Source organism: Podarcis raffonei, chromosome 12 (genome assembly GCF_027172205.1).
Source record: "Podarcis raffonei isolate rPodRaf1 chromosome 12, rPodRaf1.pri, whole genome shotgun sequence".
Classification (NCBI taxonomy): Eukaryota; Metazoa; Chordata; class Lepidosauria; order Squamata; family Lacertidae; genus Podarcis; species Podarcis raffonei.
In genome coordinates, this window is record NC_070613.1 from 3151122 (window position 1) to 3176725 (window position 25604).

The following is a 25604-nucleotide window of genomic DNA, read 5'->3' on the forward strand; positions in this document are numbered from 1 at the left end:
GTGTTTTCACATGAGTAGAACGTGTGCTTTTATTTAAAATGCATCTCTGGGTTATTTGTGGGGCCTGCCTGGTGTTTTCACATGAGTAGAACGTGTGCTTTTATTTAAAATGCATCTCTGGGTTATTTGTGGGGCCTGCCTGGTGTTTTCACATGAGTAGAACGTGTGCTTTTATTTAAAATGCATCTCTGGGTTATTTGTGGGGCATAGGAATTCGTTCATTATTTTTTTTCAAAATATAGTCCGGCCCCCCACAAGGTCTGAAGGACAGTGGACCGGCCCACGGCTGAAAAAGGTTGCTGACCCCTGGATTAAGATGTGCCCCGCACAACTCCCTGGAGCCAGAGGTTTTTCAGGAGTCTGCAATCTCTGCTTCGCACAAATCTAGCCGTCTTCGCCTCAAACAAATCACCTGCGTCTGAGCTGTCCTTGGTTCTGAAACCTCTGCTTCTTCCAACTCAGGTAAGGACCCTTCGTTGCTTTCTGAGTCATTCGAGGACCCTGGAAGAAAGAGAGAGGAAGCAGAGAGTGAAAGGAGCCTTTCTGTGTCCAAGATAAGAGACCATTTATAAAACTGTGTTTCCTTTGCACCAAGATGTTTGCCTCTGTGAGCCTGGAGACATCTAAAATAATAATAATAATAATAATAATAATAATAATAATAATAATAATAATAATACAGTGGTGCCTCAAGTGCAAGTAGATAAATAGGTACCACTCCGGCGGGAAGTTAACGGCATTTCCGTGCACTGGTTCGCCAGAAGCGGCTTAGTCCTGCTGGCCACATGACCCGGAAGCTGTACGCCGGCTCCCTCGGCCAATAAAGCGAGATGAGCGCCGCAACCCCAGAGTCGGCCACAACTGGACCTAATGGTCAGGGGTCCCTTTAACTTTAAAGTAGTCTCTGTTCCCATCCTGAAGCAAAGTTCTTAACCTGAGGTACTATTTCTGAGTTAGCGGAGTCTGTAACCCGAAGCGTATGTAACCTGAAGTGTCTGTAACCCGAGGTACCACTGTATATTGTATTTAATTATGGGGTATCAGAGTTTTTAGGGGGCTAACCAGGCTGGGATAGTTGGGGTAGCAGGCTTGTGGGTTTCTGAATGTCTGCTGTAGATTTTTTCAATTTCGTTGTTCTGTATGGGACAATGACAATAAAGATTATCGTACGGGCCAAAACAAACAAGATGAACTTTAACAGGGAGAAATGTAAAGTATTGCACTTGGGCAAAAAAAATGAGAGGCACAAATACAAGATGGGTGACACCTGGCTTGAGAGCACTACATGTGAAAAGGATCTAGGAGTCTTGGTTGACCACAAACTTGACATGAGCCAACAGTGTGACGCGGCAGCTAAAAAAGCCAATGCAATTCTGGGCTGCCTCAATAGGAGTATAGCATCTAGATCAAGGGAAGTAATAGTGCCACTGTATTCTGCTCTGGTCAGACCTCACCTGGAGTACTGTGTCCAGTTCTGGGCACCACAGTTCAAGAAGGACACTGACAACCTGGAACGTGTCCAGAGGAGGGCAACCAAAATGGTCAAAGGCCTGGAAACGATACCTTATGAGGAACGGCTAAGGGAGCTGGGCATGTTTAGCCTGGAGAAGAGGAGGTTAAGGGGTGATATGATAGCCATGTTCAAATATATAAAAGGATGTCATATAGAGGAGGGAGAAAGGTTGTTTTCTGCTGCTCCAGAGAAGCGGACACGGAGCAATGGATCCAAACTACAAGAAAGAAGATTCCACCTAAACATTAGGAAGAACTTCCTGACAGTAAGAGCTGTTCGACAGTGGAATTTGCTGCCAAGGAGTGTGGTGGAGTCTCCTTCTTTGGAGGTCTTTAAGCAGAGGCTTGACAGCCATATGTCAGGAGTGCTCTGATGGTGTTTCCTGCTTGGCAGGGGGTTGGACTCGATGGCCCTTGTGGTCTATTCCAACTCTATGATTCTATGAAATGTATCCTATCGCAGGTGGGACAAAACCCCCTGTTGGGGCAGAGCTCCAGGGTCAGTGCCAGGGAGTTTGCCGCCACCTCCGCCCACAAGCCGGCACAACCAGACACCTCGGGACCAAACCCTGGAAGGCCAAAAGAGGTGGCTCACCTTTGTGGTTGGCCTCATGGGTCCTTTTCCCCGTCAAGGCCTTCTTTTCCTCCAGGAGCATCATGCCAGTCGCTTCCCTCAGGCTCTCGATCTCCGGGCAGCGGTACAGCAGCTCCCGATCGCTGGAGGAGCTCGACTCCAGCTGGGCTGGCCCCCGATCCCCACGCTTCTCCCCGGCAGAGACGGAGTCCTTTTCTCGGGCGTCCTTGTTGCCAGGCAACCGGTTCCGGCCCCTGGAATCTTTGCTGATGGAAGGCTGGTCCTCTCGGCAGGGCTTGGCAGGCCTAGCGCTCCCCACGGCTGGAGAGAGAAGTAGGTTAGGGCAGGGTTTAATGGGGGTTGTCCTTTCCTTTGCGGGGACGCGGGTGGCGCTGTGGGTTAAACCACAGAGCCTAGGACTTGCCAATCAGAAGGTCGGAGGTTCAAATCCCCGCGATGGGGTGAGCTCCCGTTGCTCGGTCCCTGCTCCTGCCAACCTAGCAGTTCGAAAGCACCTCAAAGTGCAAGTAGATAAATAGGTACCGCTCCGGCGGGAAGGTAAACGGCGTTTCCGTGCGCTGCTCTGGTTCACCAGAAGCGGCTTAGTCCTGCTGGCCACATGACCCGGAAGCTGTGCGCTGGCTCCCTCAGCCAGTAAAGCGAGATGAGCACCACAACCCCAGAGTTGGTCACGACTGGACCTAATGGTTGGGGGTCCCTTTACCTTTTACCTTTCCTTTGCAGTTGGAAGCCAGGAACTCCAAACAGCTTCACCCAGCCTGGCACCAAAACCTGGCACCAAAACAAATGTTTTGCCTGACAGCTCCAGCCAGCGTTGCTGATGGGAGTCATAGTCCAGAACATCTGGGGGGGGGCACCAGGTTGGGGAAAGCAGATTTGGAGCCCAAAAATTGCAGCACATTGGGCATTAATAATAATAATAATAATAATAATAATAATAATAATAATAATGTCAGTTTTTAATTTCTTCTCTATAAGTTTTATAATTGTGTTCAGTATCAGGAGTATATATTATGATAATTATATTAATCTTCCTGTATCTGGTTTGTTTGATTTTCCTGTTATTTGTTTGTTTGATTGCATGCTTGTTTACTTGTATGTACGTCTGTTTTCTCATAAATGTATTTATTTTTAATTAATAATAAAATAAATAAATAAATAAAATCAACCCTCATCCTCATCCTCCCATTATCTGGGTGGGAGAGACGGGGAAATGAAAGCTCACCTTCCGCGGGAGGCTTCCTCGAGTCCCGGAGGAGGATCAGGTCCTCTCTGGAAGGAGCTCGTTCCTCGTCAGGCCTGGTTGTCGAAGCAGGAAGCCACGAAGCAGCCGAGGGGCCGTGGAAGAGGCCATCAGAGGGAGGCAAGGGAGAAACAGGAGGCACTTCTTGAGGTTCAGAAGGTGGAGATGGAGGAGGAGACAGAGGAGTTCCCTCCTCACAGGTGAGCGATGGGGGCTGCTCTGCCTGCGAAGAAACAGCCAGGGACTCTTGAGCTGGTCCTTCAGAGGCTGGCAGGGCCTGCGATAGAGGAGAGGTGGTCTCCACACTCATCAAACCAGCTTCCGGGACCACGAGTTTTGTGCTTCCAGCGAAAGCACTTGAAGGAACTGGTCCTTTTTCCTCTCTTGGGTGGCCAACCGCCTCTGCTGCGGCACCTTCTAGTCTTGTCTCTTCTGGAATCTCTTCAGTTGACCCATCAGCTTCTGGGCTCTGGATCGTCGGCTCGGCCTGCAAGCTCCGAGGTGGAGATCTGTTGACACTCTCAGACGTCTTCCCTTCGGCTTCACCGGACGCGAAGACGACCTCCTCGGCAGGCTGGTCCACTCCTTCCAACCCAGAACTCGGCAGCGGCCCAGCCGCCGTCTCCACCGCCTCTGAACGAAGGGGAACAACCTCCACATGTGGTGGAACTGCAACCCTCTCCAGCTCCAGCTCCTCGCAAGGTTGCCTGGCGACTTGGTCTCGACTGCTGCTGCCTCCAGCGACATTGCAAGTGGTTTGAGGCTCCAACTCATCTTCGGAATGCTTCGATTCCGACAAGTCTGGCATGACGCCTTCGGAGGAGAACTCCAAGACGTCTTCCTTAAGGCTGCCGAGAAGGCTTTGTGCTTCGGCCACCAGCAGACTGCTCACCAGGCGGGCAGCACCCAAGCCCGGCTCCCTGAGGTTGCCGAAGGAGCCTCGCAACATGTCGGTGATTTGCTGGTCTGCAGTGACTTCTGGAGGCTCTGCAACCAATGAGGCGTTCTGCCACAAGGCACCAGGAAGCTCAGGTTGGCCGGGGGCGGGAGACGGCCTCGCTGCAGCAACGGCTTCAGAATCATCTGGGGCTGCACCAGTCCTCCTGGTCCCCAACGATTCTGCAGCACCAACACGTTCTGTTTCTGCATTTCCACTGGCCAAACTGTGCTGGGCATCTTCAGGCTCCGGCAAATAGATCTCCTCTTCAGAAGCAAAGAAGAGGTGTTGGCTTTTGCAAAGCACGGGTGACGCATCCCTTGGCCGGGCGTTGGCTGGAGAAGGCGGCTGGTTAAGAGCAGAGGAATGCAGACACAACGCCATGCTCTGCTGGGAAGGTCCCTCTGCTGGTGGGATCTTCGACGGCTCCGCCAAGGGTTCAACCGTAGCATCTTCAGTCTCGACCACTCGGTGTTCCAGCTCAGAAACGGCTGCCGGCTGTTCTTGTGGAAGAGGAGAAGGGCTCTTCTCCACATCCTCGGCTGGGCTGCCCCATGCCTGCTCAGGGGTGCTGAGCCCTTCCCTCTCAGAGCCAGGGGATGAGGTCAGCACAAGGGTCCCATCAGAGATGTCCTCAGCTGCTGTGAAGAAGCTGCTGTCTGTCTGCGAGTTGGGCATGGAGACCTCCGCCAACTCCGGGGAAGAGAGACTGGAATCCAGATCCTTTTCCTGCACAGAAGGTTCAGCGCCCAAAGCAGGTGGTTGGAGACCCTGAAGCAGAGCTTGAGCAAAGGTCTTCTTTGGCACCTGCAAGGGTTGTCTTGGTAGACCCTCAGCCCTGCCAGTGGAAGGCGTTGCAACTGCATCTCCTGCCTTAGAAGTTCCTGGGGCAGTTTTTTCCTCCTGAGCTTTGACGTCCAAAGGATGCTGATCATTCAAAGGAGGCAGAGATGCAGCCGCCTCCATACATCCCCTGTTCCTCTGAGCCTCAGGCCCCTGTTGGACAGCCAGCTTGGTGTCTTTGGTTGCTGCCTGGGGCTCCAGAATCTGTACCCCACGAAGCTGCGGCCGTTCAGTGCCTTCTTTACGACCCGCTGGCTCAGGAAGGCTTGCCTGGTGAACAACCTGCTCAAAGGCTGCAGGAACCACGAGCTTGTTCTCATCTTTCTGTCCTGGCTTCTTGTCTGAGCTTCCCACCAACACTGGACCATCTGTGGTCTCCCTGCTGGCGGGAGCAGGAGCTGCCCCCTTACTCTGAATCTGAACCAGATTCATGTTGCTGTCTCTCAGGCTAGGCTGAGCACCAGGATCCTGGAATGAGGCGGCTTCTGATCCACACAGTCCCACAGGAAGCGTGGTTAAGCGCTGGGCTTGAAGCCCGTCTCCTGGCCAAACACAACCTTCTCCTGGCGGGATCTCAGCGACAGAGTCTGCTCTGCTGTTTTCATCACTTTCAAGTTCAGAAATAGCATCCTCTTCTCCCTCGGACGGACTTTCCCAGTCCTGGCCAGCATCAACTTCGTCCGATAGCGCTTGCTCCTCCATTGCCCTGGTGGCTTCCTCTACAACTGAAGCCTCTTCCCCTAGCTGATCTTTGCCCTTGGCGTCCTCTCCAGCTTCCTCAAGATGGCCGCCTGTTTCTACCAGCGTGGGCTCATGGCGGCTGTCACCAGGCTGAGGGTCCCTCACGCTCAGGTCTTTGGCCTCGCCAGTCTCCAAGCACAGCTTGAGATGGGCTGCGCCGTCTCCTATAACCACACTCCCAAGAGGGCCTGTGGAGGCCTCCATCTCCAGCCCAGATGAGTCTCTTGGCATCCCACAGACTTCAGCACGCTCTTCAACATCTGTGGGGGGCAGAGTTGTGGCTGCCGCCAACAAGGTGACCTCACTGTCCACGGCGGCGGTGTTCTGCTGTGTGCCGTTTGGTCCCAGCAGGGGCCGAGAATCAGGTTTCGCCTCAGAAAAGATGGCCACCACGTGGTCCTCGTTGTTGTTCATCTGGTCGAGGGACGAGGCCTCCTCAAGCTCGTCCTCCGATTCAAAGCAGGCAATAAGGCACTCCGCTGTCGGCTCGTTGTCGGCTCGAGTCGCTTCAGGCTGGTCCAAGATGGCCGCCTCACAGGAGCCAAGGAGGGACACGAATGGAGGCTCCTCCTTCTCTGGCTCCACGTTGAACACTCCTCCGTTAGGCCTCTCTGCTTCAGTCAAGCCTCCCCCAGAGGCGCCATCTTGGTCAAGGAGCTCCAGAAGCCGCTCCTCCGACTCCTTCAGCCTGGCGCTGATGTCAAAGGAAGACGAGTCGTTGACGTCTGGAGTCGCCAGCTCTGCAAACGCCACAGGATACGGCTTCGGGGTCCATCCCAGGGCTATGGCAGGGCCCGCATACACCTGGTCGACCCACTCTGCTGCCGTTTGTCCCACAGGCCGAGGCCCTTCCAAGGAGTTGTCCAGAGGCGGCAAAGCGTCTGCTTCCTCATCCGTATCAAAGCAAGCAATGAGGCATTCTCCGGGATCAGGGATGTTTTCCTCAGCAGCCTCTCGCCCGTCTGAGAGCGACTGGTGCTCTGGGGAGTCGCAGGGGGAGCCCCTTTCCCTTGAAGGCTCTTCTCCCTCTTCACATCCAGTTCCACGACCCACGCCTCCGAAAAGAGCTGTGGGGCCCTGCTCCATAGGAGACCCCCATCCTTGACCGGTAGGGGAACTGCTGCTGCTTCCAGAACATTCGGAGGAATTGCCGGGAGCTTCAGGCACAACCTGCAACCTGGAGGCCGCTTCTTCTTCAGTGGGGAGCGAAACTTTGATTTGGTCCTCCTGGGGTATCTCTTCATCTTCAGCCTTCTCCAGGGAGGAGCCTCTCTCCTCCCGCTCCTCCTTTTCGGCCCTCAGGTGCCCATTGTCCCCGGCAGAAGCCGTCTCTTCCTCATCTGTGTTGTAAGCATCGGATGAGGTCTCCATCTCGCTCTCGCTGCCTGATCGGGACAGCGCGGGTTCCATGTCTTCCTTTGGAGGCCCGGCCACTTCCTGAGCAGGGGCGACGGCAGCTTCCGCGACCACGGCGTACTGCTCGACGCTGTAGAGCCGTTCGTCGTCCTCCCCGTTGTAGGAGGCCGAGTCTGAGGACTGGGAGGTGTCGTCCTGGTAAGCAAAGGACTCGTCCACGCCTTCGTTGATGGAGGTTTCCGAGAGAGACTGCAGGAAGGAGGCCGAAGTGCTGTCGTTGTCCTCCACGCCATAGAGGGCGTCGTTCCCCACCGACTCCCCTTGGGGGAACAGCGTGATCTCCATGGACTCCGCCTCGAATATGAGACTCCCACAGAAAGGAAGGAGCAAAGCAGAAATCATCTGGTCACTGTCGGCGCCGTCCACGCCGTCGTCTGGGGCGGAAGCCGCCGTCTCGGCCTGCGGCCGGCCGGGCGCATCAGCCTCGGAGGTGTCCGTCCCAGAAGGGAAGGCAGCGAGTGAACCGGGCAAGAGGCAGGGTTTCGATCCTGCAAACTCGGCAGAGTCTCCGGCTCCCGTTTCGTAGGCCGGCAGGGCCTCTGCCTTGGAAAGCTCGCGGCTCAGATCCACTTCGTCTCCAGAGTCCTCTCTGCTCTCGGGCCAAGATGGAGCCGCTTGCTCAAACCTCTGAGGGCCCGGCCTCGAGGGAGCGACTTCGGCGCCCCAGTCGCCGCCATCTTCCTCCGGGGTCGTCTGCCCGTCGTCGTCGTCCTCGGGGAACGACGAGTGGACTAAAGTGCTGGAGGAGAGGGTCTGGAAAGCAAACTCTCCCTCCAAGTCGGGAGACAGGCTGGGTCCCCGTGGCAGCCTCGGGCGGCCGTCTGCGTACTCCAAGAGAAACTCCTTGCCGTCTGCCGACGGGGCCTCCATGGCTTCCGACTCTGCGATCAGGTTGGGGGAGCAAGACGGGGAAGTGCTGCCGGTGCCCGAAGACGCCCAGCTGCCTCCCTCGGCCGTGATATAGGACCCCGAGGGGGAGGTGGGTGGGGAGCAGAGGCCTTCGTTGTCCGTGTCATTCTGCTCCTCGCTGAGGCTCTCTTTGGAGAAGGGCTGATGCCTGAGGTGGGAAAACACAGTCTTGATGGGGGTCGAGGGCGCCGTGAAGTATAGTTCTGGGTCCAGGCCACAGGTGTGCTTGCCAGGCAGGGGCTGGGCCTCGGCAGGCTCAACGGAGAGGTCTTTGGTGAGCGCAGGAGGCGGAGAAGGCAGGTCCGCTGAATGTTCGCCCTGAGAGAGTGGAGATGTCATGGCTGCCCTCTCGGCCTCCTGCGGATTCCGGAGGCCGGGGAGGGTCATGCCTGCTTGCCGGCTGGCCAAGTCTTTTGGGGTCTGGTGGGGAGGCCTCGCCTGGAGGTCAAGCAGGTCCTGATCCTCCACGTCGCTCGTTTCCTCCTCCTCAGAGCTGGCCTCCGAGGTGCCCCGTTTGAGCGGCGCAGAGGCAGCCCCTTCCCCATCTTCCTCATCCACACTGAGGCATTGAGTCTCCTCGCCCATCACTATCCGGGTGTCCAGCATGTCCACGCCCGACGTAGGTTCCCCCTGACCTTTGGGCGCCACCTTGGCGGCTTTCGGGGCCTGCTCCATCACAACCTGCCCGCACTCGCTGAGGGCCACCAGGCCGGTCGCGGCGTTGCCCACGGCCGTGTCGCAGCTGGCTCCTTCGGGCTGCGGGCGGTCTTCTTTCTTCGCCGGCAGGAAAGCCGGGACGACTTTGCCACAGAGGGTGGGGTCCATGGGGAGGCCGGTCTGGCAGTCGGGTGTCACCGCCGGGGACATCTGCAGTGGTGTCAGGGCCTCGCTACTCGGTGTGGAGGACGTGGAGGTGGTCCGGGATACATCTGGGGATGGGGGATTGAGAAGAGAAAGATTGGGGGAGAAGCATTAATCCAAATCGCTCCACAACAAACTAGTATCAACATTTCAGTACAGTGGTACCTCGGGTTAAGTACTTAATTCATTCCGGAGGTCCGTTCTTAACCTGAAACTGTTCTTAACCTGAAGCACCACTTTAGCTAATGTGGACTCCTGCTGCTGCCACGCCGCCGGAGCACAATTTTTGTTCTCATCCTTTGGTTCTTAACCTGAGGTAATATTTCTGGGTTAGCAGAGTCTGTAACCTGAAGCGTATGTAACCCGAGGTACCACTGTACTTGGCCCAGAGGGCAGCAGCACAAGAACAGGCCTTTCCAGTAGTGGCTGCCAGTTTGTGGAATTCTCTCTCCAGGGATAATAATAATAATATTATCTTTCCAACAAAGTATTAAAAATAGAATAAAACATCAAACATTAAAAACCGCACTAAACAGCGCTGCCTTCAGATGTCTTCTAAAAGTCAGGTAGTTGTTTATTTCCTTGACATCTGATGGGAGGGTGTTCCACAGGGCAGGCGCCACCACCAAGAAGGCCCTCTGCCTGGTTCCCTTTAACTTCGCTTCTCTCAGTGAGGGAACCCCCAGAAGGCCCCGGAGCTGGACCTCAGTGTCTGGGCTGAACGATGTGGGTGGAGACACCTGGCACTATTATTGTATATCTTTAAGGCATCAGGCAAAAACATTCCTTCTTTACTAGGCCTCTGGCTTTTAACTATCTATGGGTGGGACATTTCTACTGTATTTTTTTCCTCTTGGTTTTCATGTATGAAAAAAGAAACAAAAATAATTATCATCGTCACCATTCTGTGATGTGGTGGCAGTGGCCCTCCAGATATTGCTACACTACAGGACAAGGAAGGGCCTTTTTTGTGGTGGCTCCCTGACTGTGGAATTTTCTCCCCAAAGAGGCCATCTTGGCACCAACTAATGCTTGGCTTTTCCAGCAGGGAAATACCAGTTGTCTTTTCTCATGCCGTTTACAGGTTTGCTGGCTTATTGGAGAAGAGATGGGGTACCCCCCCAAAAAAAAAAATCATGACCAAAATATGATCCGAATAAGCTTATGGACAAATTCTTGTGTGCAATACTCTCTCTCTAACACATACGTACGGTCTAAGAGTTGGCCCATCCTGCGATGCCCTTCCTCTCCCTTGCTGTGCTCATCACTAGTGAGATATCCCACCCTCAGCCCTATCTGGGCTCCTGGGCTTTGTGTGATGCAAGTTTCTGAATCAATTAGAGTGTTCGCAGCATTCCGTGACACGCCTTGGAGGCTGAGCCAATGGCAGGAGAGGACACTTAAAAGGGGCTGGACCAAGTCACGGCAGGTAAGTCCATCAATGGTGCTTCATGCGTTCAGGTGTGCAACATATGGGAAGCCAGAGCTCACGCTTTTCCAGGTGATTCCCCTACCTTTGCCAAGTTTTGGACGACAGAGGCAAATTCACAAAGCCCAACATTTTACTTAAAGTCTAAGTCAGTGCCAGATTTACGTATAAGCTCAACAAGCTATAGCTTAGGGCCCCACTCTTGGGGGTCCCCAAAAAAATTAAAGGAAAAACAACACCTGGATGTACATTTCCAAAATATAAGATAAAAAATAAATTAAATTAAATTTAACCTACATATAGCAACAGTGTTTTTGTGTAGGCTCCTATGATGTACGTAATGAGCCCCACATATAGCATATATTCAACACACACAGAAAGCGACCATTTGTTGTTGACAAAGGACAGCTGGACATATAAAGGGCCCCATTACCTTCAGTAGCTTAGGGCCTCATCAAACCTAAATCCAGCCCTGGTCTAAGTTTTCTGTGTTTGAGACTGTAATATACAAGTGTGCCTGGGGGGAAAATACATTTTTTTCAGAGGTGAATATGCTCTTGAACTATATACCCCTTGTATGGAAGTTGATAACAGGACGGCGAAAATGGATTCTACGCACCCTAAACTTGGCCATATTGATGAATTGGGAGAATAGAGATACGATTCCCTTTAATCAATGGCTTCACAACATTGGCAACATACAAACGGACAGCTTATAGATGCAGACTTTCTTTGGATAAATAGAATGATATTCGGAATGAGTTCACACAGAATATATTCGGTTACTGACAATTATACATGTATTGGGATAATAAGAATATACAGATTTCTATATTAATGTAAGGGGACACAGGTGGCGCTGTGGGTTAAACCACAGAGCCTAGGACTTGCCGATCAGACGGTCCAGGCAAAGGCGACTTTAGCAAAGGTGGGGTTGCAGCACTCATCTTTATTGGCCGAGGGAGCTAGTGTTTGTCCACAGACAGCTTTCCGGGTCATGTGGCCAGCAGGAATAAACTGTTTCTGGAGCAACGGAACACCGTGACGGAAACCAAAGTGCACGGAAACGTCGTTTACCTTCCTGCTGTAGTGGTACCTATTTATCTACTTGCACTGGTGTGCTTTCAAACTGCTAGTACATTTCCGAGCACAGTTCAAAATGTTGGTGTTGACCTTTAAAGCCCAAAACGGCCTCGGCCCAGTAGACCTGAAGGAGCGTCTCCACCCCTATTGTTCTGCCCGGACACTGAGGTCCAGCTCCGAGGGCCTTCTGGTGGTTCCCTCACTGTGAGAAGCAAAGCTACAGGGAACCAGGCAGAGGGCCTTCTCGGTATTGGCGCCCGCCCTGTGGAACGCCCTTCCAGCAGATGTCAAAGCGATAAACAACTACCTGACATTTAGAAGACATCTGAAGGCATGTTCAGGGAAGTTTTTAGTGTGTGACATTTTGATGTATTTTTAATCTTTGTTGGAAGCCGGCCAGAGTGGCTGGGGAAACCGAGCCAGATGGGTGGGGTACAAATAATACATTATTATTATTATTATTATTATTATTATTATTATTATTATTATAATATTCCAGCTCCCGGAGGCATTGCAAAATAACACAGACTTGTCTAGTTGCGGTGTTTGCTTTTCTCTCTGTGTGCTGGCTGTGACGGGATTGGAGGGGGCTTAAGGGCTGGTTCACGTCACTGTGAAATCCGCCGCAAGCAAGGTGTGCGTGAGCCTTGGCCATTAAGTGGGGCATCTCCCAGGGGTGGGCGTGAAGGGCTCATCAGGGATGGGTGTAGGTGGGGATGACGGAGGCTCTGAGCCCGGCCACCTGGCTTGCCGTGTGACCTCTTATGCGCGCTGACAAATGGCCTTTTCAAGTTGGCGTTCCTCCAGGTCTCTTCCAGAGGGAGCAGGCAGGGAATGACTCTGCACTGAGCTCAGCGCACTGGATGAAAAATCTAGGGCGCCGCTGAGCACTGTGGAAAGAAAAATGGGACTGGTGTCCAGTTTCGGACGGAGGCGGCTATTTTCTCCCAGCTGGCTGCTAATTGCTGATCTTGCGCGTTGCCACTGTTGTCTTTTAGAAATAAATAATGGTGGCACTCTCACAATTTGCGTGCGTGTGTTTGGTTTGTGTGTGTGTGTGTGTATTTCATCACACAAACTATGCTCGCATTTTCACACTCACGCTGGAAACCACAGGCAGGGAGAGGGCTCTGGCTATTATTGTTTTATCCGTATTTATTTAATTTGCAGACCACCCTTCATCCGAAGATCCCAGGGAAGTTCGCAACAGGGGGGAAAAACCACAAAAGGAGAACACAAGGATGCGTAATAAAACAAAAGCAAACCGATAAATCCTCTGCCCCAGAAACACATTTTAAAAGGCATAGAACAGGCATAGGCAAATGGCCCTCCAGATGTTTTAGGACTACAACTCCCATGATCCCTAGCTAACAGGACCAGTGGTCAGGGATGATGGGAGTTGTAGTCCCAAAACATCCGGAGGGCCGAGTTTGCGTATGCGTGGCATAGAATGTTAACCAGCCAAACACCTGGTTGAGGAGAAATGTTTTTGCCTGGCGCCTAAAGATATGCAATGAAGCTCAAACAGTAGAGTATGAGACTCTTAATCTCATGGTCCTGGGTTCGAGGTCCATGTTGGGCTAAAGTGTCCTGCGTTGCAGCGGGTTCGACTAAATGACCCCCGCGGTCCCTTTCAACTCTATAATTCTAAGCGCTTGTGCTTGAGTCCTGCTTGTCAGTTTGTCCCACAGAGGCAACTGGTTGGCCACTGTGAGAACAGAAGGCTGGACTAGATTGCCATTGGCCTCATCCATCTCTCTCTCTTACACACATAAGTATTCATGTTTTATTAAGGAAATTTCATTTATAAAAAGGTAGAGGGGGGGAGAAAGAAGGGGGAAAAGTGAATGAGAATGAAAAATAGAAAAGAAAAATTGCATCACCCTACAAGGGACACGGGTGGCGCTGTGGTCTAAACCACAGAGCCTAGGACTTGCCAATCAGAAGGTTGGCGGTTCGAATCCCCATGACGGGGTGAGCTCCTGTTGTTTGGTCATGTGGCCAGCATGACTAAGCCACTTCTGGCAAACCAGAGCAGTGCACAGAAATGCCGTTTACCTTCCCGCTGGAGCGGTACCTATTTATCTACTTGCACTTTTGACGTTCTTTCGAACTGCTAGGTTGGCAGGAGTTCTGCAACTCTACGAGCCCCCTTGGGACTTGCCACTGGGAAGTGAACCCGAACCCTCCTGCATGCAGGGCAAATTCTCTGCCCGGGAGCCACGGGGCATGGATACCCCAACATTTACTGATCCACTTAATAGAGAAGCCTGCTTTGCAAATGGCCGAGAGATGGAACGTGGAGCGCTCTGAACAGCAAAGCACTAAAATAAGTACTACCTACTTTGATTATTACCCTCATTGGGAACAGGGGAAAGTTGCCAGCTGTGTGCTTGCCCAGATATGATGCCTTTGAGAATCGGGACTGTCCACTTCTGGGGTGAAGGTCTAGCTAATGGGCTCTGCTGTAGCTCCTATTGATCCATCTCAACTCTCCGGGGAACGGAATGCAGCTTACGGGAAATGCTATCTTTCTCTCCCCAGCTCAGACAGTTGCAAGCTCCGCTCCTTCCCATTAAGACCTTTGGGATCCTTGCCAAGGGAGGATTAACCTGGCTACTTTTCAGAGATCACTTGCAGCACAGTAAAAAGGCTAATCTTGCATGGAGTGCGGGGGGGGGTGCCTGGCAATGCCACCCTGCAGAATTGGCCTCGCCCAAATCAGGGGTCCCTCCTGATTTTTGCACTATGATTCCCATCACAGAATTGCAGAGTTGGAAGGTACCTCTATCTAGTCCACCCAAAGCAATGTAAAATAAGAGTTTGGATTTGATATCCCGCTTTATCACTACCCGAAGGAGTCTCAAAGAGGCTAACATTCTCCTTTCCCTTCCTCCCCCCCAACAAACACTCTGTGAGGTGAGTGGGGCTGAGAGACTTCAGAGAAGTGTGACTGGCCCAAGGTCACCCGGCAGCTGCATGTGGAGGAGCGGAGATGCGAACCCGGTTCACCAGATTATGAGTCCACTGCTCTTAACCACTACACCACACTGGCTCAATGTAGGAATCGCAGCTGTCGTCCATGACAGGTGGCCATCCAAGCTCTGCTTAAAAACTCGCAAGGAAGGAGAACCTACCAAGAAAGGAGTTGAGCAGTTCTTACCACCAGAAAATTCGTCCCAACATTTAGTTGGAATCTCATTTCTTGTAACTTGAAGTCCTGCCCTAGGGAGCTGAAGAAACCAAGCTTGCTCCATCCTTCAGTTATTTGAAGATGGCTCACATATCTCCTCTCGGTCTCCTCTTTTCCAAACTAAACATGCCCAGCTCCTTCAACCATTCCTCATCAGGCTTGGTTTCCAGATCCTTGATCATCTTGGCCGCCCTCATCTGCCCACCTTCCAGTTTATCAATATCCTTCTTAGATTGTGGTGCCCAGAACTGGACACAGTATTCCAGGTGTGGTCTGAATAAAGGTAAAGATAAAGGAACCCCTGACCATTGGGCGTACAGCTTCCGGGTCATGTGGCCAGCATGACTAAGCCGCTTCTGGCGAAACCAGAGAATCACACGGAAATTCCGTTTACCTTCCCGCTGGAGTGGTACCTATTTATCTACTTGCACTGAGGTGCTTTCGAACTGCTAGGTTGGCAGGAGCTGGGACCGAACAACAGGAGCTCACCCCGTCGTGGGGATTCGAACCGCCAACCTTCTGATTGGCAAGTCCTAGGCTCTGTGGTTTAACCCACAGTGCCACCTGCATCCCATTAAAGACTACCTTACACTGCGTTTAAAACCAAAATCGCATTTGGATAGAAACTGTTTCTCAGGCGGCTAGTCCTAGTCTTTATAACCCTGGACCTTCTTCCAGAAGGCAGAAGCTGAAAGAGATCATTTCCGGGGTGCGCACTGTCCTGCGCTATCTCTGCAGCTTTCTTATGGCACCTGGAAGCGTAGATTTGATCCAAGGTGGGAAGAGTGCACCCAATTATTCTCTCCGCAGTTTTTACAACCCTGGACAACATTATTTTTTCCCTGACCGTGCAGCTCCCAAACCACACACACAGACCATAAGTTAATACATTCTCAGCAGTACAATGGTAAAATGCCATCAACAGGTCCTTTGAGAGATTGTTTTTCCAGAGGATTCTCAGAAAATATAACCTCTGCTGTGCTCTCTTCATCAGGTCTTTGCTGTTTTCGCTGTGGGTTAAACCACAGAGCCTAGGGCTTGCCGATCAGAAGGTCGGTGGTTCGAATCCCCTCGACGGGGTGAGCTCCCGTTGCTCGGTCCCTGCTCCTGCCAACCTATCAGTTCAAAAGCACGTCAAAGTGCAAGTAGATAAAGAGGTACCGCTCCGGCGGGAAGGTAAACAGCGTTTCCATGCACTGCTCTGATTCACCAGAAGCGGCTTAGTCATGGTGGCCACATGACCCGGAAGCTGTACGCCGGCTCCCTCGGCCAGTAAAGCGAGATGAGTGCCGCAACCCCAGAGTCGGTCATGACTGGACCTAATGGTCAGGGGTCCCTTTACATTTACCCCAGGTTAGGTCATCTCTCAACTCCATTCCCAGAACCCGAAACACCGAGGCCTGTTCCATGCACTTCCCCTCAATAGTAAGTGACTGAATATAATTCTCCCTGAGCTGCTAGCTTTCCACAAGAAGGGAATCTGATGGACAGGTGATTAAGAGGGTCACATACGCTACCCTGCCCCCAATGTTTGAATCAGCCCTTTGAAAGCCACGATGCCCTAGAGAAAAGAGAGAGCTAGACGACTTCCGGTCAGTGCCAGCGACGAATGGCGGATTCCCTCTGAGCTCCAGAGGGAATCGGCTCCGCGGAGACTGGGTCTGGCCGCTGCGGCGAAGCGGGGACCCGAAGAAATCACAGGCGGTGAAGCCTGTGAACTTGGAGACTCGACGGGCTCCATTTGCGCGCCCCCCCGCTGCGAAGGAGCCTTTTTAAAGGCTCCGGAATGGAACGGGGGGGTGTGGCGCGGGGGCTGAGAGTCGTCTACTCTCTTCGCGGAGTGAAGCCGCAAGCCATAGTCGGAGAGCGCTGATTTCTTTCTGGACAATTGGAAGCTAAAGCAACTACCCGTGAGTAGGATCAAGCAATTAATTTGAGAAAATTTTCAGTAAATTCGGCCGAAACGGGAAAGGCATAAACAGGAAGTCTGCCTTTCCGGCTTGTAAATAGATCAAAGCAAAGAGACTGTAAAGCTGTAACTTTGAAAGACGTTCTTTAAAGACTTAAAATCCAGCACCAAAAAAGCGATTCCCCTCCTGTTTGCAGGAGTGGAGGGGAGAAAACTGAGCATTATTTTCCTGCAAGAAAAGAGGGAAGTAAAGATATTTCTGCTGCCTCTAAAATCTGGGAACGGACTGCCTATGACAGGGAAAGCCGATCAGTGGGAAGAACTGTCAGCACATTAAGGGTAAAGAATACTGATACTCTGTGAAAGATACAGTGTTTCTAGATCTGCTTCTGACTAAAAAGTAACTTTTAAGGACACTGAAATTGTGGCTTTTGAGGGATACTGGGGACTTATAAGGACCATATTTGTTTTAAAAGTTGCAAAGTGAAGTTGGAAGTGTGTCCCCCTAGAGGAGACCATGTTGCAATAACAACTAAGCCACTAAGTAACCAATAACTGATGCAAAGGAAAGGGGTGGATTTGCCCTGCCAGACTTTAAACTTTATTATGAATCAGCAGCGTTCTGCTGGCTGAAAGACTGGCTACTTCTTGAGAACACAGACATTTTGGATTTAGAAGGTTTTAACAACGTTTTTGGGTGGCATGCCTATTTGTGGTACGACAAGGTTAAAGCACATAAAGCATTTAAAAACCATATTGTTAGGAAGGCATTGTTTAATGTTTGGATCAGATATAAGGATTTATTGGAAAACAAAACCCCAAGGTGGTTGTCACCAATGGAAGCGAAAGCTCAGAAAAAGCTCAATATGGAGGCCAAATGGCCGAAATATTGGGAAATTTTGGAACAAGAAGGAGATAGACTGAAACTGCAGAGTTTTGAGAAACTAAAAAACAAAGTGCAAGACTGGCTTCATTATTTTCAGATAATGGAGGCTTACAATTCGGATAAGAAAGTTGGCTTCCAGGTGGAAAAATCTAAATTGGAAACAGAACTGTTAGAACCCAAAACTAAGACTTTGTCAAAAATGTATAACTTGCTGTTGAAATGGAACACTCAGGATGAGACGGTTAAATCTGCTATGATTAAATGGGCACAAGATGTTGGACATAACATTATGTTTGCTGACTGGGAACAGTTGTGGACCACTGGGATGAAATTTACGGCATGTAATGCCTTAAGAGAAAATATTATGAAAATGATATACAGGTGGTACATGACCCCAGTCAAGCTTGCAAAAATCTATCATTTGCCCGATAATAAATGTTGGAAATGTAAAGAAAATGAAGGTACATTTTTTCACCTTTGGTGGACGTGCCCTAAGATTAAGGCTTTCTGGGAAATGATTTATAATGAATTGAAAAAGGTATTTAAATATACCTTCTTGAAGAAACCAGAGGCTTTTCTCTTGGGCATGGTCAGCCAGTTGGTGTTAAAAAAGGATAGAACTTTCTTTATGTATGCTACAACAGCAGCAAGAGTACTTATTGCAAAGTATTGGAAGATGCAAGAATTACCCACTTTGGAAGAATTGCAGATGAAGTTGATTGACTGTATGGGATTGGCAGAAATGACTGGCAGAATCCGTGACCAGGGAGAAGAGTCGGCAGAAGAAGATTGGAAAAAATTCAAGGACTATTTACAGAAATATTGCAAAATTAAGGAATGTTGGATGGTGTTGGATTGTAATTAAGTGGTTTCTAGCTGTAATGGTATAAAGGAATATGAAAAAATGGTTTTTTATAAGTAAAATTTTAAGGTTATAATAACCTAAGATGTTGGATAGAAAATAAGGCGTTTTTTGTAAGCTGTAATGCTTTGAGATAAGGATTTGCTGAACAAATAATTTGAACTGGAGATACAAGAAGGGGAGGTATGAGGAGGTCAGGGAAATATGTCATTGAAAAATAAGTTGTGAAATTTATGTGTTTTTAATACTTTTTACTTTTGCTTTTTTCTTTTCGTTTGTATAAAAATTGAAAACTTTAATAAATATATTTAAAAAAAGAGAGAGAGAAAAGAGAGATCTAATTGCCCTGCTGCAGCAACTTTCTTAAGGTCAGACAAGGATTAAGAAGAGGATAAGCACACCAGGAACAGATGCTCTCTTAAGACCGAAAGGCAACACGGCCAATGAGCTTTTAAGACATGGGCAGAGGGACTGGAGGGAGGGAAAGCTGGGGGCATCAAGATGATAGATGCTGGGTTGTGGCAGAGGGGGCTGCAAGCCTATTTAAGGAGCCACAGATGTCCAGCTGAACTATTTAAAATTTTAAAAGATGATGCTGTTAAGGTGCTACACTCAATATGCCAGCAAGTATGGAAAACTCAGCAGTGGCCAGAAGATTGGAGAAGATCAGTCTACGTCCCAATCCCAAAGAAGGGCAGTGCCAAAGAATGCTCCAACTACCGCACAATTGCACTCATTTCACACGCTAGCAAGGTTATACTTAAAAGTCCACAAGGCAGGCTTAAGCAGTATGTGGACCGAGAACTCCCAGAAGTGCAAGCTGGATTTCGAAGGGGCAGAGGAACCAGAGACCAAATTGCAAACATGCGCTGGATTATGGAGAAAGCTAGAGAGTTCCAGAAAGACATCTACTTCTGCTTCATTGACTATGCAAAAGCCTTTGACTGTGTCGACCACAGCAAACTATGGCAAGTTCTTAAAGAAATGGGAGTACCTGATCACCTCATCTGTCTCCTGAGAAATCTCTATGTGGGACAAGAAGCTACAGTTAGAACTGGACATGGAACAACTGATTGGTTCAAAATTGGGAAAGGAGTACGACAAGGCTGTATATTGTCTCCATGGGCTCACAAAGAGTCGGACACGACTAATCGACTAAACAACAACAACAACAACAGATGTCTAGCTCCTTTTCGCTGACCACTCAGAGCCAGGAGGTTAAGGAGGAATCTGAAAAGCACATTATTAGCTGAGACAGAAGCAGAACTCTGTTCTAGGCTTCCGAATTCCACTGCTGATGGCTCTTGGGCTCGGATCCTGTTTGGGGGTTTCCCATAATGGCACCCTGGTTGGTCACAGTGAGAACAGGGTGCAAGACTAAATGGGTCATTGGCCCAATCCGGCACACTCTTATGTGAACTCCAGATCCCAGTCCAGATTGCAAACTGGGGTCCCCTTCTGCTTGCAAAAATCCCAATGGCTCCTAGGTAGGCTTACTCAGAAGTCAGCCCCACTGATAAAATACCTGAACAACAAGATGATAATAATAATAATTTATTTATACCCCGCCCATCTGGCTGGGTTTCCCCAGCCACTCTGGGCGGCCTCCAACAGAACACCAAAATACAATACCCTATTAATCATTAAAAGCTTCCCTAAAGAGGGCTGCCTTCAGATGTCTTTTAAAGATAGGATAGCTGCTTATTTCCTTCACATCTGAAGGGAGGGTGTTCCACAGGGTGGGCGCCACCACCGAGAAGGCCCTCTGCCTGGTTCCCTGTAACCTCACTACTCGCAGTGAGGGAACCACCAGAAGGCCCTCGGTGCTGGACCTCAGTGTCCAGGTAGAATGATGGGGGTGGAGACGCTCCTTCAGGTATACTGGATCGAGGTCGTTTAGGGCTTTCAAGGTCAGCACCAACACTTTGAATTGTGTTCGGAAACATACTGGGAGCCAATGAAGATCTCTCAGGACCAATGTTATGTGGTCCCGGCAGCCGCTCCCAGTCACCAGTCCAGCTGCCGCATTCTGGATTAGTTGTAGTTTCCGGGTCACCTTCAAATGTAGCCCCACATAGAGCGCATTGCAGTAGTCCAAGCAGGAGATAACTAGAATATGCACCACTCTGGCAAGACAGTCTGTGGGCAGATAAGGTCTCATCCTGCGTACCAGATGGAGCTAGTAGACAGCTGCCCAGGACACAGAATTGACCTGCGCCTCCATGGACAGCTGTGAGTCCAAAATGACTCCCAGGCTGCGCACCTGGTCCTTCAGGGGCACAGTTACCCCATTCAGGACCAGGGAGTCCTCCACACCTGCCCACCTCCTGTTCCCCAAAAACAGTACTTCTGTCTTTTCAGGGTTCAACCTCAATCCATTATCTGCCATCCATCCTCCAACTGCCTCCAGGCACTCACACAGGACCTTCACTGCCTTCACTGGTTCTGATTTAAAAGAGGTAGAAGCTGGGTATCATCCGCATATTGATGAACAGCCAACCCAAACCCTGTGATTATCTCTCCCAGCAGCTGCATGTAGATGTTAAAAAGCAAAATACAGAGAAAAATGTAGTACAATGGTACCTCAGGTTACATACGCTTCAGGTTACAGACTCCGCTAACCCAGAAATAGTGCTTCAGGTTAAGAACTTTGCTTCAGGATGAGAACAGAAATCGTGCTCCGGTGGTGCGGCAGCAGCAGGAGGTCCCATTAGGTAAAGTGGCACTTCAGGTTAAGTACAGTTTCAGGTTAAGAACGGACCTCCGGAACGAATTAAGTACTTAACCCGAGGTACCACTGTATTGAAAACATAATGTATATAGAATCACCAGTTTTTAAAGCAATTCTACAGAACAATATTACATGTTAGAACCAGCCTTCTTGAAACTTCCAGATGTTTTGGACTACAAGTCCCATCGGCCTGGGGCTGATGGGAGTTGTAGTTCAAAACATTTGGAGGGTGCCAAGTTGGGGAAGGATGTGTTGAAACAGACGTGCCTGGGTAGGTTCCCCTATACAGTGTTTTTAAAGCAACACAGTCAAGGCATCACAGCCATGTAAGTACAACACCCACACAGGTTTAATTAAAAGTAAGCCCTGTTATGTTCATTGGCTCTTACTCCTAGGTAAGCATATATGTAGGACTGCAAACTTAATGTCCTTTAACTGGGGGAAGGGGGCTTTGCAAAAGACTATTCCCAGGATTCCTCTGGAAAAAATAAAATATAAAATATCAGAATTGCAAACCGCTTTGAAACCAAAGGATAAAAAAAGTTGGGAGTAACTCAGAGAAGGTTTCTAATCCACAGCTGGCAGAATAAACTCAGGAGTTTTAAGGTTAACAGTGCAAGCCTATCTATGTCTACTCAAAAGTAAGTCCTCTTGAATTCAATGGGTCTTACACTCAGGTAAGCGGGGTTAAAATTGCAGCCTAAGATCGCCAAAAACACAGCTGTAGGTTCTGTCCCCAGGCCTCAAAAATTCCTACCCCAGATGGGTTCAGGTTAGCAGAAATTACTCACTGGAATGCAAACACACTCTGTACATGCTTAGAGGTGCCCTTGTTATTTTCCATGTCATAAAGCAACACTTATCTTGGGACAGAGGAGAGGAATAGTTGCCAGAATTAAGCCTTAAATCCAAGCAAGCCCTTCTTCGCACAGAAAAATATCTGCAAAACTTTGGGCAGCAGTGGGAGTATAGCAGACCCGCCCTTCCACCCATCCTTTACACCCCAGGTCTCTACTCAAGTGTAGACCCTAATCAGCCCCTTTGCTAACAACTCACATCTGCCTTCGTCTTCTGCAAGCCGCCGAATATTCAGCAGGGACTCCATTTAGGAAAGGATTCCCAAAGCAGCCCAGTACATTTAAAAGGGTTTTCTCAACATCTTAGGGCCTTCATAGCAACAGAGCAGAGACAAGAAGCCCAACTAGAATTGAAAATGCAAGACTCTTGGGAGATCCCTCCTTTTATCTCGCTGGTCCTAGAGGTTTGCAATGGCTTTTGGGGGAATTGGGTGTGGCCCAGGGAGAGAAGCTGCTCACCTGGAGCCCTTAAAGAGAAAGAGGTTTTGGTATACCAGGTATGCCCAACACCCAAGAGACTGTGATCTACTCACATTATAAAAATACTGGTTGTGATCTATCCATTGTTATTGACAGGCAAAGTTGTTGGAGAGGGGGGGAGTTTTTTCAGGGGAGATTTACCGCAATCTCCCACAAATATCCAGTGATCTACCCCAAACATCCAGTGATCTACCTGTTGGACACGCCTTGTTTCAAGGAATCCGGGGACACTTTTCAACTTCAATACAAATGATAGGATTTTGTCAGGGGACTGATGTGTAAATCCAGGGACTGTCCCCAGGAAACGGGAACATCTGGTAACCTTATACTATGGGCTCCCCCATCCTTCCATCCCTGTTCCAGGGTTGCCATACATCAGGGATTTTCTGGATATTGTTGTTGTTGTTTAGTCGTGTCCGACCCTTCATGACCCCCTGGACCAGAGCACACCAGGCACTCCTGTCTTCCGCTGCCTCCCGCAGTTTGGTCAAACTCATGCTGGTAGATTCGAGGACACTGTCCAACCATCTCGTCCTCTGTCGCCCCCTTCTCCTTGTGCCCTCCATCTTTCCCAACATCAGGGTCTTTTCCAGGGAGTCTTCTCTTCTCATGAGGTGGCCAAAGTCTTGAAGCCTCAGCTTCAGGATCTGTCCTTCCAGTGAGCACTCAGGGCTGATTTCCTTAAGAATGGAGAGGTTTGATCTTCTTGCAGTGCATGGGACTCTCAAGAGTCTCCTCCAGCACCAGAATTCAAAAGCATCAATTCTTTGGCGATCAGCCTTCTTTGTGGTCCAGCTCTCACTTCCATACATCACTACTGGGAAAACCAGAGCTTTAACTATACGGAGCTTTTTCGGCAAGTTGATGTCTCTGCTTTTTAAGATGCTGTCTAGGTTTGTCATTGCTTTTCTCCCAAGAAGCAGACGTCTTTTAATTTAGGTCACGGCATTCAAAAAAATATGAGGGAATTGTTTTTGTACGCTACTGCGACCGCAAGAATATTGATAGCTACGAACTGGAAGGGAGACAAAGTACCGACAAAATTGGATTGGCAAAATAAATTGTTGGGGTATGCAGAACTGGCTAAACTAACAGAAAGATTGAAAGACGGCACCGCACGGAACAAACTTTTAAATTAAAAAAATGGAGTATGTATAAAAACTATCTTAAGGACTATTCTAACAGTATGAAATCTGTGGCAGCTCTAGAATAACTTCCGTGATACATTGGATGAGTGCCAGGAAAGAGAATATATACGAATATAATGAATAACAAGACTGAAATAAAATGTGCGATAGGATAAAAAATGTTTAGAAGCATGAGGGGTTGACCGGAAGTCGTTGGATCCTTGAGAAAAATATGATACAATGTAATAAGTATTTTAAAAATTCCTTTTTTCTTTATTATATATTTCATTACATGTTGTTTTCTTTTGTATATAATTAATTTCAATAAAGCATTTTAAAATAAAAAAGGAATTTTCTGGGCATACCCAGAATACTGGAGTCGGAAGCAGTGTCTGAGAGGAAATGTCCAGGGAAATCTGGACGTATGGCAACCCAAGTTGGCAGTGTAGTTCATTTATTTATTTATACTTTTCAAGTTTATACATTTCACCAGTTTTACAATCATTTTGACATTTCAAAACTTGACTTCCTTCCCCCTCTCTTTCTGCGGTTCCTTAGGTTTGTCTTTAATATCTTCTGCATATCCAGATTAACTTCATGTGCTCATTTATTCATCTTCTTTAAATACGGTATATACCCTTATGAAACAGCAGGTTGTTACAATAATCCTGCCAATGTTTTTATCTGTTTATAATTTATCTAGACATCCTGGCTAGCAGCCACCGATAGCCCTCTCCTGCATTAATTTGTCTGACCGTATTCTAAAACAATCTAATTTGAGGCCCATCCCTGCCTCCAGTGGCAGTGAGTTCCACAGTTTAAACATGTGCTGCATGGAGAGGGACTTTATTTTATCTGTCCTAATGCTGGCTATAATAAACCAGGAACATCTGGCGCCCCCAAGTTGAAGTTAAAGGGCTGTCACTTGGAAGATGGAGCAAGCTTGCTTTCTCTTGCTCTGGAGGGTTCAAGTTACAAGAAAGGGACTAAACATCAGGAAGAACTTTATGACCGTGAGAGCCATTTGACAGTGGAACTCTCCTTCCTTGGAGGTTTTTAAGCAGTGCCAACAAAGGTCCATATAGTTCAAGCTCTGGTTTTCCCAGTAATGATGTATGGAAGTGAGAGCTGGAACATAAAGAAGGCTGATCGCTGAAGAAGGGATGCTTTTGAATTCTGGTGCTGGAGGAGACTCTTGAGAGTCCCATGGACTGCAAGAAGAACAAACCTATCCATTCTTAAAGAGTGCTCACTGGAAGGACAGATCGTGAAGCTGAGGCTCGAAGACTTTGGCCACCTCATGAGAAGAGAAGACTCCCTGGAAAAGACCCTGATGTTGGGAAAGATGGAGGGCACAAGGAGAAGGGGACGACAGAGGACGAGATGGTTGGACAGTGTTCTCGAAATGACCAATATGAGTTTGACCATAAAGAAGGCTGATCGCCGAAGAATGGATGCTTTTGAATTCTGGTGCTGGAGGAGACTCTAGAGAGTCCCATGGACTGCAAGAAGATCAAACCTCTCCATTCTGAAGGAAATCAGCCCTGAGTGCTCACTGGAAGGACAGATCGTGAAGCTGAGGCTCCAAGACTTTGGCCACCTCATGAGAAGAGAAGACTCCCTGGAAAATACCCTGATGTTGGGAAAGATGGAGGGCACAAGGAGAAGGGGACGACAGAGGACGAGATGGTTGGACAGTGTTCTCGAAGCTACCAGCATGAGTTTGACCAAACTGCGGGGGGCAGTGGAAGACAGGAGTGCCTGGCGTGCTCTGGTCCAGGGGGTCACGAAGAGGCTGACACGACTAAACGACTAAACAACAACAACGTGATTCTAACACTCACTAGGCAATGTTGGGTCAGAGGGCCTAATGGTCTGATTCTGCGTCAAGCAGCTTCCATAAGAGTCGACCCAACTGTGTCCTGTTTGATTTTTTTTTTTTAATTGGGTTTCGGGAAGGTTCCTACTGCAATATACGTCTTGCTGGGTT

The 25604-nt window shown here is 49.3% G+C and overlaps 1 protein-coding gene across 1 annotated transcript in view; it reads right to left on the bottom strand.

Moving 5' to 3' along the window:
• The window catches only part of LOC128423849 (NAC-alpha domain-containing protein 1-like), a 60630-nt gene that overhangs the window by 13926 nt on the left and 21100 nt on the right, over window positions 1-25604 (bottom strand). The window contains exons 2-4 of the mRNA XM_053409385.1: window positions 3333-9125; window positions 2108-2407; window positions 413-501 (exon numbers count right to left, since the gene is read on the bottom strand). Coding sequence (XP_053265360.1) covers window positions 413-501; window positions 2108-2407; window positions 3333-9125 — 6182 coding nt within the window. The remainder of the gene's footprint in view (window positions 1-412; window positions 502-2107; window positions 2408-3332; window positions 9126-25604) is intronic.